Here is a 16,772-nt window from a genome sequence, read left to right on the forward strand (position 1 = left end):
AAACCCAAGTTCAATTCCCCATTCAGTCCTGAAGCTGATCAGGAAATTACCTTCAGTTTAAATTACATCATAGATTTTGTGAGGCTTAAACAAAGGTAGCAATCTAAAATTGAGGTAGACAAAGAGAAGTTCTCTGTAGGGATTTTTACATACTAAAGACACTTGGCTATGCTTATTTTAATCCTTCTCTGATAGCAGGAAATATACAAGATACTATTCTTATGAAATAAGAGGGAATGGAGTTGGGGGATAGTGGTGTAAAGTGGTGAACCACAAAATTTCCAGATGAGAGAGAAGAATAAATAATTAAGAGGTCCATGAAATAATAATGTACTTTCTACAGAGAAAGGAGCAATCTCTGCTATATTACTGTTACTGTTGTCATTAAGGAAGTAGCCTGAGAGAGTTTTAGAAATACTCATATACTTTTGTTGTACAGTGTTTAAAAAAAAAAAAATCTCAGCCTCCCAAATGAATTTGGGAACCACTGTTTCCTTTCTTTGTGGTAAATGCACACATTTTATTACTTTAAGCTATGAATTCTAACATATTTATTCTTCTTTAATTAACAAAGATAAAATACAAAACAGAAGAACAGGAGAAAAAACAGATTGACAACACTAATAACCAAACACCAATAACAAAAAAAAAGGATCTTATGTACAAAAAAAATGAAAAAGAAAAAAAAATCCAAATATCAATTAAATCTAACATTAAACATAAAAAATCCACCCCAGCTGAATGCTGAAAGATACATCCAAAAATAACATGTTCTCCTCCCTTTATATAACAGATCTACAAATAATTATATACTTCTCCATCTGTATTTAACAAAAATGCTGTATTAGGTACACAAATATCTCTGATGTGGAAATCTATTTATCTAGCAATCAAATCGACCAATACAATCTACATATTAAAAAATAACCAGTCAACGGGTTACCCCAAACATAAAACTAATTTTCAAATCCCTCTATTAACCACCTGTTATTGTCTTTGACATGTAGAAAATCGACAAACTTTTTCCAGTCTCTTACAAAGTTGTCTAATCTATTGTCTCTAATCAAGGCAGTTAATTTTGCCATCTCTGCTAATTCAGTCATTTTGAAAATCCATTCTTCTTTCCAATGCTTAGCATATACAATCCTCGCAGTGGTCAACATATAGAGAAATAGCATTGCAAACTGTTTTTCAATTGGTTTGTCCACCATACCTAAAAGAAAAGCAGAAACCACTGTTTCTATGTTCTAAATTGCTACGCTTGTAAATTGCTGCTGTTGGTGAAATTCATTATTTGTTTTTCTGTTCCAAATATGTAAAATGCTGTACAGTTCAATAAAAAACAATCAAATATATAAATAAAACTAACAAGATTAACAAAAACAAGAATTAAAAAATAAAACCCAGGTAAAGCTCTCTCTAATGCCTGAGCTTTAATGAAAAATATTTCTAAACGATAGATATGTTGTAAAGAAATAGACAAACTCCTTTAATTGCTGTATACCAAATTCTGGTCATGAGTAAAAGGAATGAAGAATGCAGGTAGTCCTCGACTTATGACCACCCAAAATTGCAGACGCTAAATGAGTTTTGCCCCATTTTATGACTTTTCTTGCAACAGTTATTAAGTGAATCGCCGCAGTTAAGTTAGTAACAGGGTTGTTGAGTGAATCCCCATTGACGTTGCTTGTCAGAAGGTCGCAAAAGGTGATCACATGACCCTGGGATACTACAACAATCATAAATATGAGTCAGTTGCCAAGAGTCTAAATTTTGATAATGTGACCATGGGGATCCTGCAACTGTTGTAAGTGTGAAAAACAGTCATAAGTCATTTTTTTCAGTGCCATTGTAACTTTGAACAGTCACTAAACAAACTGTTGTAAGTCGAGGACTACCTGTATAGCCATTTTCTGTTGAATTTGACCCACATACCATGGTGTGCATTTCATAGGGACGGTTCAATGGATGCCCATTAAACTTCTACAAACAGCAGCCTGTATTGGAACACTCTGAGATTGAGTATTGATGCATTCAAAAAGAGGACAGGTTCTCTGTCAGCTATACAAACGGCCTTTTTATTTTCCCAGTAATCAATAATTTGATTACTATTAGTTTGATTAATAGTTTGAATTAATAGTTTGATTAAAATAGTTAGAACATTGGAAAATATAATGTCCTTGCAAAAGCTATAACATATGGAAGGAAGATAGTGGAATGCCTAAGCAATGAATGACTCCCTGGAGGTTATCTGTGGATGCTGCTTTGATGGTAACCCTCTTCTCCACCTACCTTAGTTGGGACCGGAATCAAAAGCGCCGTCACCATTCTAGTCAGCAAAGCGAATTGCAGCAGCAGGAGAGCCAGCAGCCTTTAACAGACCTGTCACCTGCCACTGTCAGCATCCTGGGGCCCTACAGCGATTCACAAGTTCCTACGCCAGAGATGGTGGAAAGTGGACAAGTACTGGAAGGCTTGGAGAAGCTGGAGGGTCTAGGGAAGTCCAGTGCCTTCCAGCTCAACAGGTAAGAAACAGCATGGACAATAATTGGATGTTGCTTTTGGCAGAAGAAGAAGAGGGAAAACAAGTGAAAATCAAAGCAAAAAAACCAAACAAACCCAGAAGTATGTGAGCAGTTGATTTTGTGTGCAGGGCTAACGAACCTCTATTTGAGCCACATGTCAAAATGGATTCTACATTTCGGTGCTGGTTTTGTTTCCTCTTAATGTTTATACTCTAAGTTTTCTCAGACACGGTGTTTGGAAGAAACCAATGGAAAAGGGACTCTCTTCTAAATGGAGAGTGACTTTGTAAAATTCTTGTCAATTTTATAACGCAATTCTAAAGACTATCATGGGGAATATGCTAATTTCATTCATTCTTTTCAAAATACATAAACATTTTTATCTATTCTTGTTCTCCCCCACCTCCAGCTTTTGTTCCTTGGAAGATAAGCAGTTCTACTTTTCAGTAGAACTTATCTACGCCAGGGGTGTCAAACTCAAGGCCTGTGGACTGTATCCAGCCCCTTGGGGTGCTTAAATCTGGCCCGTGGGACCGGCCTGGAAATAGCAACAGATTGGGCCACGGTGCCTCTGGCAGCCAAAACAGGGCATGGAGGAGGTTGTGCGCAGTCCCCACACGGCCTATTTTCAGCCTGGACAGCATCCTGAAGCCCTTTGCCGGCCAGAATGGGGCACGGAGGGACCTACACGTCCTGTTTTGGCGGGCAAAGTGCTGCAGGAGCCTGTCCAGGCTGAAAACCGGCTACAAAAATGCCCCCCCTCCAAGCCAGCCCACAGAGAAGAGCTATAATGTTCATCTGGTCCTCAAAGAAATCCAGTTTGACACCCCTGATCTATGCTATGGCTTTTTTCAAGTGGTATGAAAAGTGATCAGTAGTAAAAATTCCTCCTCCATTCCATGATACTAAATGTTTTTTAAATTTTACACAGACATCTCTGTGGTAGCAGTATTTGTCCTCAGAAGGTAATAAAAAAAAGACTAGGAGTAATATCCCTACAGCAGGATTTTTCAAACTATTTTAGGCTGTGGAACCTGTTCGTTAGAAAAAGAAACGCCAGAAACCTTGATCAAAAGGCAACAGTCTACTGGTGGATAATTGGCTGCACTTGAGAGATATTTCCCACCCACCCCCAGTGTCTCACAGAACCCTGAGGTTGAAAAACTATGCCCTAGAGAGGACAAGTTGTAGATTGAGAGCTTCAGTTGTTTAATCTGTACGTACTATGCTTTGTCGCTGTGTTCTGGTTTTATTTTTGTTATAAAACATTAGCAAATATCTCTTCAAGAATTAGGGGAGAGGGAAGTTTGACTTTCTAGTTTTGTATTTGTATAACTTTCAGTCCTGTAGGTATAAACCAAAAATAGGGATACAAAGACTTCAGAAACCTCAAGGAAAATAATTGAAAAGCAATTGATTGATTATGTTGCTGCTGACTCTTAGCAGCCATATACATTTTCTTCATTAAGATTCTACCCCTAATTTAGCCTTTCAGGTCTTCCAACAGTGCTCACTGCCACTGTAACTGAGCCTACCTACATAGTGGATGGTGGCCCTCTTCTTCTCTTTCCTCTCACTTTTCAAATGGTCCTGAAATAATGCCTCGCTGTGCTAGGCTTGGGATAGGCCATGTCCTTGGATACTGATGAACTATAGTTTACAGCAGCCTTACACAAGTTGGCAATGATAAAGGGTGCTGGAAGTGTCAGGTCCCATTGTTGATATAGGAAAAGCAGTAGTCTCATTGTTGTGGCCTGAGGGCCGCTGGCCCCTTCAGCAGCCGAATTAAAGGAGGAGGAGGAGGAGGAGGAGGAGGAGGAGGAGGAGGAGGAGGAGGAGGAGGAGGAGGAGGAGGAGGAGGAGGAGGCGTGGGAGTCAGGGTCATCATCAGGGCAACCTGGGAGCTCCAAGGGGGAAGAGGGAATGGAGCTGGCAGAGAGAGAGACAGAGGCAGAGCCTTGGTCATCCGCCAGCCCTCAGATGGAGAGTCAATTGCCCCCAGGTCGGGAGGTGGTTGAGGAAGAAGAAGAACAGCTGGGTCCAGTGCCTGACGCGCGGCTGCGCAAAAGGCAGAGAAGAAGAGTGGAAAGCTGCGAGCCAATCCTGGGGAAGGAAGAGCCACCGCTGCTAGCGAAGCCCCACCCTAGCTCTGGGGATAAAAGGCAGGGGGCGGAGATGAATAGGTGTTGCAGACAACTATTCATCTTCCGGCCGGTCAGACTTATTAGCCTGCGAGATAAACTTTTTGCCGGGACTGCTGGCATTCCTAATAAAGGAATCTTTTGAGTTCATGTCAGAGGGCTTGTCATGTTTGGGTCAGAACACTTATATTACTACTTCTAAAAATGGTCCTTACTAGAAGGAGTAACAAAAAAAAAAACTCTTAAAAACAACTATGACCTTTACAATTAATGGAAGAGAAATCTCGCTACTTTTTGTTATTCCTATCACAAGCAGAGTCCAAAATGCCAGGCAAGGCCACAGAGGTAGCAAAAGTTACATTACTTGACTGCATTTCCAACCCACACCCTCACCCCACTTATAATAGTATATAAATAGAATGCATTGGTTTCTGTATCATGGGTTGGGTTCCCAAAGCCAAATCATATATTAACTGCCACCATGCAAATAGGTAGTAGCAAAATTACTTAGACCTCTAATATATATATCAGGCTAAAAGTGATTGAAGGTGAATATCACTAATACTGTAATACATTTGACAACTTCTATGGGGATCTTGGTTCTACCGTGTTTCTCCCAAAATAAGACCCTGTCTTATATTTTTCTGAACCCTGAAATAAGCATTGGCCTTATTGCCATGCACTCAAAAGCCCAATTTGGCTCATTATCAGGGGATGTCTTATTTTGGGGGAAACGGGGGATATAGTAAATATAGAACAGCAGCTGGGTATCCATCAAAAATTACAGTTAATCAGCAAGATTCAAATATTAATACAGATAGACCACGAGTTACAATCATTCATTTAGTGACTATTTGAAGTTACAATGGCACTGAAAAAAGTGACTTGTGACTGTTTTTCACACAACTATGCAGCATCCCTGTAGCCACATGATCAAAATTCAGACACTTGACAAATGCCATGTATTTATGATGGCTGCAGTGTCCCAGGGTCACGTGATCACCTTTTGTGATCTTCTCACAAGCAAAGTCAATGGGGAAGCCAGATTCACTTAACAACTATGGCAAGAAAGGTCGTAAAATGGGGGGGAATCACTTAGCAATTATCTTGCTTTGCAATGGAAATGTTGGGATCAATTGTGGTCATAAGTCAAGGACTACCTGTAGAATCATGAGTTAAAGGCAGACATCCATATTATCAGCGAGTATTTTTGATAAAAGGATCTTCTGACCACCCATTTCTATGTTACTGTTTTGTTTTGATTTTTCACTTCCTTGGTGTCTCAGAAATCATTCCTCTAATCAGGATATTCCATTCCTTGCTATTGTCATCAATGGAAAGAGCCCTCCATCCTGATGCCCTGTATCAGAGATGGTATTCTGCAGGTTCTGACCAGTTCTGGAGAACCAGTAGTGGAAATTTTGAGTAGTTCAGAGAACCAGTAAACACCACCTCTGACTGGCCCTGCCCCCATCTATTCTCTGCCTCTAGAATCCCAGCTGATTGGGAGGAAATGGGGATTTTGCAGTAACCTTCCCTGGATAAGGGAGGGAATGGAGATTTTACAGCATCCTTCCCCTGCCACGCCCACCAAGCCATGCCATGCCTACCAAGATACGCCCACAGAACCAGTAGTAAAAAAATTTGAATCCCACCACTGCCCTGTATGGTGTGCTGGGTTCTTTGGGAATAGTTGGGAATAACATGAGTAGACAGGACTGTGCCCCATCTCCATGAGAGGGCTCTCTCCTTGTTTTATATCCTTCTTTTTTCTGAATATCCCTATCTATAGGGGCTTCCTCCAACAAATGGGAAACAATAGGATACAGCAATGAGAAAGCATGAACAGAATGTTGGATAATGTAAATTTATTTAAATGTAGTAGTTGATGGAAATACTGTCAACATTCCTAAAATTTATCATTTTGGCATAGTGTAATGAGTTACATGCTACCCCTTTTTATAGAGAACTAAGAAGGCTTTAAGAATAATCTCATCCAGGCTATGTTAGCATTGCAAGAGAGCAGATAAAGCCAATCTATTCTTACCATCTAAGATCTGGGAATACTTTTTATTTATGTCTCTAATTTTCTCCCACTCCATTTCTACTTCTGTCTCCCCCAGGATTCCACTGGTGAACTTGTGACTGAATGCACTAGAAGGAATAAGGCTTGATGTCCTTGTAATGAGCTCAGATGCTGAATCTTCGAGGGAGTCCCACAGAAGCGGCAGCCCTTTCTTTAGTCCCATCTTCCTGCAATGCCACTTCTGGTGCAACAGAAGAGCTATTGTGGATCCCTTTGTGTCACGTCCTTCCATCATCACTGCAGACCCGACAGAAACAAGGATGAGCTCAGGTGCAACCTGCCAGGCTGGGCTTTCAAAAGCCCCATGGTGCACGGTGATTAGGGCAATGTCATGCCAACAAAGCCCGGGGGAGGAACAAGTGGATGAAAGCTACTAGTATCATAATAATTTTAACATGTCTCCCTTGTATCTTGACACAAACAGTTGCATACAGATATTTATTAGTAAGCATGCTTGATACCAAGAGGCAGGATGCTGTGTGTCTTCCCTTCCTTCCCAACTTTTGTTCTCTTCCCCTTCGTGTGATCTGATGGGTCTTCCAAAAGGGCAGTTCTTAATATCATTTGGGGTGGGGTGATGATGCAGATCTTATTGGGTTATGGGAATCAACATACTATATAGGAAACGAAAGTACGATGAAGGGGAACTAGATACAAAGAGTCAGTAACAAACATATACCACACTCAATTTCCTATGGTGGTTTTCAGATTAACCTTTTCTCTAGAATTGCCATCCCTTGTTCATCTGTTTTAAATTGTGTTCAAGTATCGTACTGAACCTAGGACCTGGTTAATCCAAATGTGCCACTTACAGGCCACCCACTTTCCTCTGAAAACCACTGCTTGTTTATAGTTAGCTGATACAGAACAAAAACCTCTGCCCAGAGATAATCGGAGAACATGGCCGTAAACAAACAAGCCAATGGCTATTTCAGTGAAACAATTGCAAAGACTATGCTGTCTAGTGATGACAGGCTAACCATAACTGAAGCTTTGATAGGGTCTTGTGCCTCCCATCAAATGTTTCCTGGCTGCAGGTGCGGTATGCTTGATTGCTTCATAATGAGAATGAATGGGAGATAAGTGAAAAGCTATTAATGGCCCTCTGAATAGCTCCTCTTCAACCCAATGCAGCCTTTGTTTTGACAGCAGAACAAAAATGCATCGGAGGGGTTTGTTAGTTGCTTTTTTTTTTTTTTGTCTTAAAAAATATTGTGGAATTATATGCCTTCCCTCTGTGGCAGAAAACTAGCTATTGAGGAATTAAAAGAGGAAATTGTTTGTTTATATTGCTAGGAACTTTCACTAAACAGAACCTTTTTGTGCATAAACATAATAAGATTTTCTTGATAGCAGCAAGTGTTGTTCCTTTTGTATATGTAAAATCTCTGATTAATTAAATTTACTGCCAACTGCAGAAAGGTAATTCCTTAGTACCACTAATGCACTGTAGTATGTAAGCAACCCATACCATCTGTCTGTCCTTGAATTTTTAAGCACATTACTTGCTATAGCTATGGTGCCAAGAAGGTACATTTCTTTTATATCACCCTTCATTTGCCCTTCTGTAGCATTTCATTTTAGTTCTGAGTTCCCCACTATAATTATTGGATGAGGCTTACCTGTCCTGATGCCCCCAATGAAAACTTTGGTTTGCAATAAGTGTGGCCTCCGAAAGCATTGTAAAGTCAGTGCCAAATGCATTTCTTCTAGGAAGGGGTTCCAAAATTGAGCTATCACTGTTGACCGTGCTAGGTGGTGTATATAGTGTGTGTTGTGCCCTTCCAAATAGGGAAGTAGTAGAGATAGAGTTTCAGGTAGAGATTTGAAGATGGGCAAACCAAAGATTATAAACCACACGTAGCCACTGGAGCCCCTTAAATTTGCATTGCTAAACATTTCAGTCCTAACCTTAGGCTCATCATTAAGCCTTCTGGGGCCTGCTTTTGTTTTAAAGCACAAAGCAGCTACCTGAGCAGTCTGACCCTTCTTAGGATAAAAAGCTACTTCCTTGCAATGCCAACATCATTATCCCTGGGTGTTTCATATTTTCTGCAGTGGATTCTCTAGCTTAGAACAAATAGCAAAGGTATATGTTTATAGTTTTTGTACAGTATCTGCAGAACTGTGTTGTATAAGTGGGACAAAACCAAAATCTGCTTTTTTGAAATACGGGCATCTGTTCCAAAGCCCCAAGGAAGCACTTATGTGTTCTTTTTATTACTTCTGTTTCTGACAAGCACAACTTCTTTATCAAAGGCTCCTCCAGTAATTATATCTGAGCTTCCAACGTAAAGCCGTTTTTCTGTGATAAATCCACAAGGGGCAGATTCCTTTATACCCATCTTCCCAGATACTAGATTGCATAGTTATGAGGTACTCTGTACAAACATTTGTAATGTTTATATCTTGCTCTTTCCCAAGGAAGCTCATTGAATGAGTAGGTGCCACCCTGTCAATTTTAGCCTCACAGCTCTTCTGTGAGGTGAGAAAGAGAAGAGTGGCCCACACTTATCTGAATGGAATCAGAGATTTGAAGCCAGCCTGAATGGAGATCTAGCCAGGTATTTGGAGTTTAACCGGTCCTCTTAAGTTCTGAAGAAAAATGCTTAGGTAACATTTCATATCTCAAGTCACTTCTGTCCTATGAATACTCACACAGAACTAAATTGCACTGTTGCATTTAGAATTCTACTCTCAGAATCACTAAGTAATCAAAGGAGTATAGGGATCCTGTACTATTGAAAATGCGGGATGGGAAGGTGGGAGGGGGGCTGTTGTCATTTTATTTTAATTAAGGAAGAAATGAAGGAAACTTGCCATTGTTATTTGTATTTGATCCCTCTCCTTTCCTTGTAGTATACTTAATATCATTTAAAATGTTTGCATTCTTTCATCTGCTTAAGGATATATGACACACAGAAAATTATTTTAAAGTGCCATTTATTTCAGTATGGAGTTACAACTATTTTTAAATTAAGAATTAATTGTCATAATAATGCCAGCATAAATTTCTTATTCAAGTGAAATAACTTTATAGTTTATTTTTATGTAGTAATATGAAGTTAGTAATCCCTTCTGCTTGTTTGGGGCAAAGGGATCGTCACCTAGTTACTTAAGAACTATAAAGCTCTATATTTTATTAATTGTATCAATAGCACAGAGTTAGAACTTGACTACCAAGATTCCTAGTGAAAACTACAGACTACCCAGGCATGCTTATTAACCAAAAAATAACCCTAACTCCCCACCATAACTGTACCCTGTTTGCCTGAATTTGATACGCCAAAATCAATCAGCTGAACTCTTTTCAGCTTGCTTAAAACTGTCGTATTTTAATGTGTGTACACAAAGCTGCTTTTATTTTGGCAATGCATAAGACCTAATCCCTCCACCGCCATCAAAATGATAGAGAAGTTGGAATGGATGGTGCTGTAGCATGTGAAGTAAAGCAAGAAAAAGGCATGCAGAAATATTACTAAGATTGTCCATCACTGGAAAAAAAGGAATAATGGTGCCGATCTAAACCTTGGGAGGGAAGATGAAAAACTGGTTAGGTGCTTAACTACTTAGATGTTTACCTTTTCTACGTCTGTTATTCTCCTCCCTTGATATGTGTTTGCAGAAGATAAGGATTCTTCCTCAACAAAATTGTGTTCTCTAACCTTTAAAAATATTAATCCTCATGCTGTTAAAACAGAGTGATATCAGCAAGTCTGACTAAAGATGTTTTAGCAAGTGAAATGGAAAATGCAAAAATCTTTAGCCCAGGATTCAGTTCTTGGGTAATCCACCAGAGACTTTTCTTCTACACGCCTCATTGTAATTAAGGGCATTTCTGTGCTTACTATCTGAGCTGTTCATGTCCTATGGTCATGCCTGCTTGACTCTAAGCCAGCTTTAAAAAGCCTGGCCAATATATAACTATATACTGTATTTGTTTCTAAGGGCTTTTTGACTCGTTTTTACCAGTACTACAGTTGATATATTTTGTTTGAACGTAACTGGTTCAAAATCCAATGTGTTTTACAATTATATATTTTTTCTTTTCAAAATTCCTTTTTCGCTCTTTGCTTTATTTTCTTGGGTGATAATTGGAATTCCACTGATTCTCCAGTCACCTGAGATAGAAGAATTTTATCCCCAGCTTCCGAGCAGCTCATAGCTTAAAATAGCTCAAGTGTTACTTTTAAGACATTAAACAATCCATGTTAGCATTCAGTGGATTATTTATATGGGGGGGAAAGAGACTGAGCAGCTACAAAGATCCTAGCCAAGTTGTTCTAAAATAATTTCTCCCAGCAGGAATAGGAGGAGGTAACACTGGAATCTGTCGGGTAGGCAAAGCAGAGATGCCACCAAAGGAAGCAGGCAGGGTAAGGCAAAACTGAAAATTGAAGTGGGTGAGATTGAGGAGAAGCCGTGTTGGGGGCAGCAGCCAGCATTTGTACATTCCTGGTTTGGATTCACACTTCATTTTGGCACATGTCAAAGCTATGCACAAACCCTGGATCTGCTGCTCCAAGATTTTCCAGGGGAAATGGGTGGTTGAAGCCCTAGTTGGGCGGTCTCATCTTCTCTTCATTATGGTTCCTCCTGCCCTTGCCTTGACACAGCTAAACCAGAGGAACAGAAAGAGACTTCTCCTTCCATAGTTTGTATTTGGAATGGACGGGTAAAGAGATTTTCCCACCTAATAGGAGGGAAAAGAAGCCAACAATGATGACTATGATGGGTTATGAGTGAGGTCTAATGGATCTGGTCATGAGAGAATGACTCTGTCATAAGCATGCATATTGTCAGGGGTGGGCTGCTGGGGGTTCGCAGTGGTTCAGGAGAACCTCTAGCTAAGATTCTGTGCAGTTCAGAGAACCCCCAAATCCCACTCCTAGCTGGCCCTGACCACCCTGCCCTGTCCCACCAAAGAGTCCCCACGCGGCCCATTTTGGATGCAGGTAAGTGCAGGGCGCACGCAGAGGCTTGGGGGAGGATGAAAAATGGGCCTACCGGAAGATTGTTTCTGGCCTCCAGAGGGCCTCCGGAGCCTGGGGAGGCCATTTTTGCCCTCCTAGAGGCTCGAGGAAAGCCTCCAGAGCCTGGGGAGGGCAAAAACACCCCCCCACTGCCATGGTGCAAGAGGCCGACTAGGCCACGCCCATCATGGCCATGCCCACCCAGCACCTGGGCAGAAAACCCCTTGCTAAAATTTTTGAAGCCCACCCCTGCATATTGTAGGCAGTTCTTCCTCCGTGATGGTATGTACAGCTCCATAAAAAGCTTCTTTAACTTTGCCACATTGGAGCCTTTAGAGCCTTCTGTGTCATTATTTATTTTTGTTGGCCTCTGCATCAGTGATAGTAGATTAAATGCTGGTAATTGTAAGTGCGTAACTACACAGAGCTTCCCAATGGGGGTGGTTACACTGCACAATGAATGTACTTTCTATCCCTGCTCCATGTAATCAGATATCTTTGTCGGGTGCTAATTCTCTCATTAGCCATTTGCAGGCAAATACCAACTGGGACCCACACAACCCATGAAACCAAAACCACCTGGATTTTTATTTTCCAAGAAAAAGTTATGACACTGTAATATTTTTCCTGCCTATTTGTTCTCATGCCAATAATTGTTTTCTTTAATAATTTAATTTATCCCAATAAGTATAAACTATTTAGTAACTTATCTCCTTCTTTTAAAATACAATACATGAGCTCTTCTTCCCATAACCCATCTCTCATCTATAAACAAATCCATAAAATGTTGTAATTTCAGTCCTGATGTCAGAAAAAGTCCATTAAGTATTGCCAGAAATTAAAAAAAAATCTATTTTAACCTCGATCAAATGAACTGATTTATATTCCTTTATCTCACCTCCAGCAATCTTCATCTTTAGTCCTTCAAATAATGACCTAGAACTTGTAGAGGGCAACTGACTGGAGCACTTATTAGTGATCTCAGTTCCTCTCCTTATCCATAGAGGAATTATGAAGAGCTGATTTACTCACCAGCTCATTCTTCCACTGTGGCCATCAACTCTGCTTTTTGCAGGGCTATCTTCAGTTCACCATTTTTTTCCCTTGGAAATCTCCAATAATTGTTTTTTATTTATATATGCACTAGGTCTAAATCTGTACCTGAACAATGAGTCAGTTGAACCAAGAGAAGAAGCTAAAGATCCCATGGATCCCAGATACTCGTTTATGGATTTCTATGCTGCCCTTCCCTATAAATATTTTCACAAATGATAAAACAATAAAGTTTTGTTTCACTCTGACTCAGCCCCAATTGCATCCTCTTATATCTCCCTTGTGGTAAATAATCAGTCATTCCAACAATGACAAACTGTCCATTGTTGGGGAAGAGATTGATTGCAGGTTCTTCCTCGTATCATCTTAAAGGGCTATCCTTGGGCCAACAGAAAATTATAATGGCATAACATTTGCTGCCCTACTGGTGATCCCTATCTTCCCAGAAGCACAATGCCAGCCTTTAGATCTACAAATGAAACTGTCCTTTTTTACAATGTACAGAGCTAGTTAAGGACAAGGACTGGAGAATTCCTCTAGTTTATTTCTCTCCTCTTCCACCAAAGGTTGTTACCTGGCAAGAAAACATCTATCATCCACTCTCTTTAACATTGGGGCTGGAAGTAAATTTCAAGGAAATGAATTTTAACAGATATTTGGACCAGTGAATTTAGACATCTATCAAAACTCTCTTGGGTTCTGTGGGTGTATTAAAAAGCTTCCTGATATCAGCTGATGCACAGTTCAGTGTCATTCCAGAAGAGCACTAAACCCAGGTTCAAAAGCAGCCAGAACAATAGCTGAGAGTCATGGGGAGAATTATGCAATGAAGCAGCAGGGAGCTGATTTCCTCTGTCCCACTTCACCATGCAGCAGCCCCATCACTACTCCTAGATGGTTGCAGTTCGGTGTTCTATGACATAAAGGCCATATAAAATAGTGTTCAAGGACCAGAGGGGAACATGTCCCCACACTAGCCAATAAAAGTTGAAAAGGGGGTTGCAGAGCATATTTGTGCTGTAACTAATGTCAAATGAGGAAAGGCTTAAAGATATGCAGGTAAATATTTCAGGGAAGGGGAGAAAGCAATATGACAACAGAGAAAGTGTAGTAGAATGTGGTGAAAACTGCTGTTCATCTGCTTTCCTCCTAGTTTTCTTTTATTTAAATTCCTTCATTCCTGTCTCTTGCCCTCTATCTCAGTTGTGACAAATGTCTTGTGTTGCTATCATTTCCATCTAGGAAACTGATGTGAACATCTAAAATAAAAGTGGGCAGGCAAGCATGGGGTCCCAGCATGAGATTCAGCATGGGTTCCAGTCAGGAATGAGTTCTGCCATCAGCATTAAGAAGTTTTAATTATTTTTTAATGGCACAATTTTCTCTCAAGCGTGGCACTAGAAATACAGCATCACAGTATAATTGTGAATTTTTGTTTTCTTTTTTTTGTGTGTGAAATGGTCTATTCCCTGAAAAACTATAAGATGGCCAAGCGCAGGGTGGGGATGGGGGACTAGGAGCAGGCATGGTTAAAGGAAGAGCAGTGTGACTACTACATTAAGGGCAACGATGGGCCAGCAATTTCTCTTCTGCCACTGCTTCCATCACTGTCACATGTAACAAATGCCTCCTTTGCTGTATGTGCCATGGAAACCCATCACTACTTGAGGCTACTTGTGGCAGAATAAGTGTGTGTTTATTTGTAACATGTGACAGTAAACTTGCAGTTTCTCTCATGGAAGTGGAATATTTATGAAACCTTTAGCATGTGTGCAGGGTCACTGTGTCTCTCTTCTTCCTCTTCTGCCCCTTGTGCACTGTATGATATATTTTTGTAGAATTCTTTTCTTCTTGTGGTGAAATTCTTAATACCTGTGGAATGTTAAGTTTCAAGAATTTTAAAATAAAACTGCAAAATGATAAAGAAAATGACTTATTGTACGGTACTCTTATTGGCAGAGCTAACCAGTTGTTGTAAATAGACGTATGGCCTTCTCCACCCTGGGTTTATCCAGATGTGCTAGAGTCTAGCCCAGTGTTCCTCAACCTTTTTTCACTTGTGGCCCCCTTCCAACCTTGATTTTCTCCTATGCCTCCCATTATCATATATGGACACGAGACAGTAACTGGTATGTTTTCTGATCAACAAGACAGCACTTGCAATATAATACACTTTGCTTTTCTGGGGCCCACTCAGCATATACCATACCTTGTTACATATTTTTTACCTGTGGCTCCCTTAAAACATCCTAAAGCCCCCAAGAGGCCATATAGTCCCCCAGTTGAAAACTGCCGGTCTAGGAGACAGCTTCCACAGTCCACAAGAAGTGCAGCCACTGACTGCATAAATGAAATTATGAGAATTGCATAATCCCCCCCCATCCAGAGAAAGGAGCAATGCTTGGAAAGAGTGAACATCTATGGAGATTCTCAATCATCCAGGTCATGGTTGTCCCAAAGGGGCTTTTTTCAAGAGGCAACGGGGACTTTCTGGTTTTTCTTTGAAGATGTTTCACTTCTCATCCAAGAAGCTGCTTCTGCTCATGGTTAAGAGTGAGTTTTGGCAAAATAACACTCATGTTTCTTAATATCCCAGCGTGGTCAGTATTCCTAAGAGGATCTAAAATAAGATAGTCTTCTGATAGAGGTCTCCGGAAACTTTCAAATGAAGCTATCAAGATATTGGAAAAGAAGACATATTCTATCCCATACTATTAAGGGAAGATTGGTATACTGCATATCAAAAGGAATGAGCTGAGCAAAAGATTAGATGAAAGCTGGAGCCTCTTTGTAAAGATGCTTCTCTTTGGTGTTTAAGATGAGATGGTTCATATGCTGCCTGGCATGCATTGGGTACTGTCAAAAATATCAACAGGTTTGGCCCAAGTCATTTTGGCATCTGAGATGAGAAATCTAAATGGCATTTTCTTCCTGCCAATTAATACAAGACAGATTACTTCCACAAAGCTGGTGAAGAAGAGTTGGGTAGCTACAAAAGACTTTGCTGATCATTTGGACTCCATATGTCCTACTCAACAATACAGTATCTTTAACAGCACACAAATCCACCATCGCACTGTTTTCCTTCATTCAACCTCCTGGTTAGAACTGAATTTTCATCCTTGCTTCTATAATTGCTGCTTTGCCTGTAATGTAACATCTCCCATCATAAAAACATTTCGTAACATTGTAATTTCAGGCTGCAGCAGGCAGGGAGGAGGAAGGGGAGACAGAAATAACTAGAAGAAAAGGAAGAACAAGGCAGGGAGCCGAAAGCTTGTTTGCTCAGATTCTCCACCCTTTCTATTTAAGGCTCTCCTGTAGCTTTCTTTTGTGTCAAGGGTGCAGCAGCTGCTAGAGTTCTAGTTTTCCAAGGGGAAAACTAGAACTCCACTCGCCCACCTTCTGCTTTAACACCTTCACTATGCCAAGCAGGCAATCAATAATGGGAAATGAGAGTGCAGCATTAAGCGGACACATATTAGACCTTGGTTCTCCAGAGAGTTTGAAGTGGAGGATGGATTAATTAATTCCTTTCAGCTGCAGTGAGGAGTTCTTTCCCAAAATGAATATAGGAAGTGCCAGAATTCTCAAACCTTTTCAGAAATGAGGTTATCCTCACTTGACATAAAGGAAGACATTACAATGAAAGGTTTTATTCAAACAGAACTTATTCAGGACAGAGCACCACATGGGGGTATATTCTGACTAAACCTCTCTCTTTGCTCTCACCATAAATATGGGTGGCTGTGCACCAAGCTAAGGAGTGGGTGGTTGAATGTAGACTTTACAAAGAAGTGACAAGCAAATTCACCCACCCTTACTGAGATGGAGGAAAATGCTGAGTGGATCTATACATATTAGCAGAACTGAGGCTAGGCCAATTGTAAGCAGGAAAGGGTAAGCAGTAAGGAGAAATAGAATAAGAAATTGTGAAGATTTTTCTGTTTTAGAATGCATTTTATTTCCTTTTATTCTTGCTGCATTAACTTGA

General features: G+C 40.4%; 1 protein-coding gene across 1 annotated transcript in view; it reads left to right on the top strand.

The window, feature by feature from the left end:
• The window catches only part of PIANP (PILR alpha associated neural protein), a 49,632-nt gene extending 42,821 nt beyond the window's left edge, over positions 1 to 6,811 (top strand). Inside the window, exons 5-6 of the mRNA XM_070935350.1 lie at positions 2,298 to 2,525; positions 6,790 to 6,811. Coding sequence (XP_070791451.1) covers positions 2,298 to 2,525; positions 6,790 to 6,811 — 250 coding nt within the window. The remainder of the gene's footprint in view (positions 1 to 2,297; positions 2,526 to 6,789) is intronic.
• Positions 6,812 to 16,772: the final 9,961 nt, after the last annotated feature.

Source organism: Pituophis catenifer, unplaced genomic scaffold, assembly GCF_029215685.1.
Source record: "Pituophis catenifer annectens isolate HBS135680 unplaced genomic scaffold, rPitCat1.0.hap2 SCAF_2, whole genome shotgun sequence".
In the NCBI taxonomy this organism is placed as follows: Eukaryota; Metazoa; Chordata; class Lepidosauria; order Squamata; family Colubridae; genus Pituophis; species Pituophis catenifer.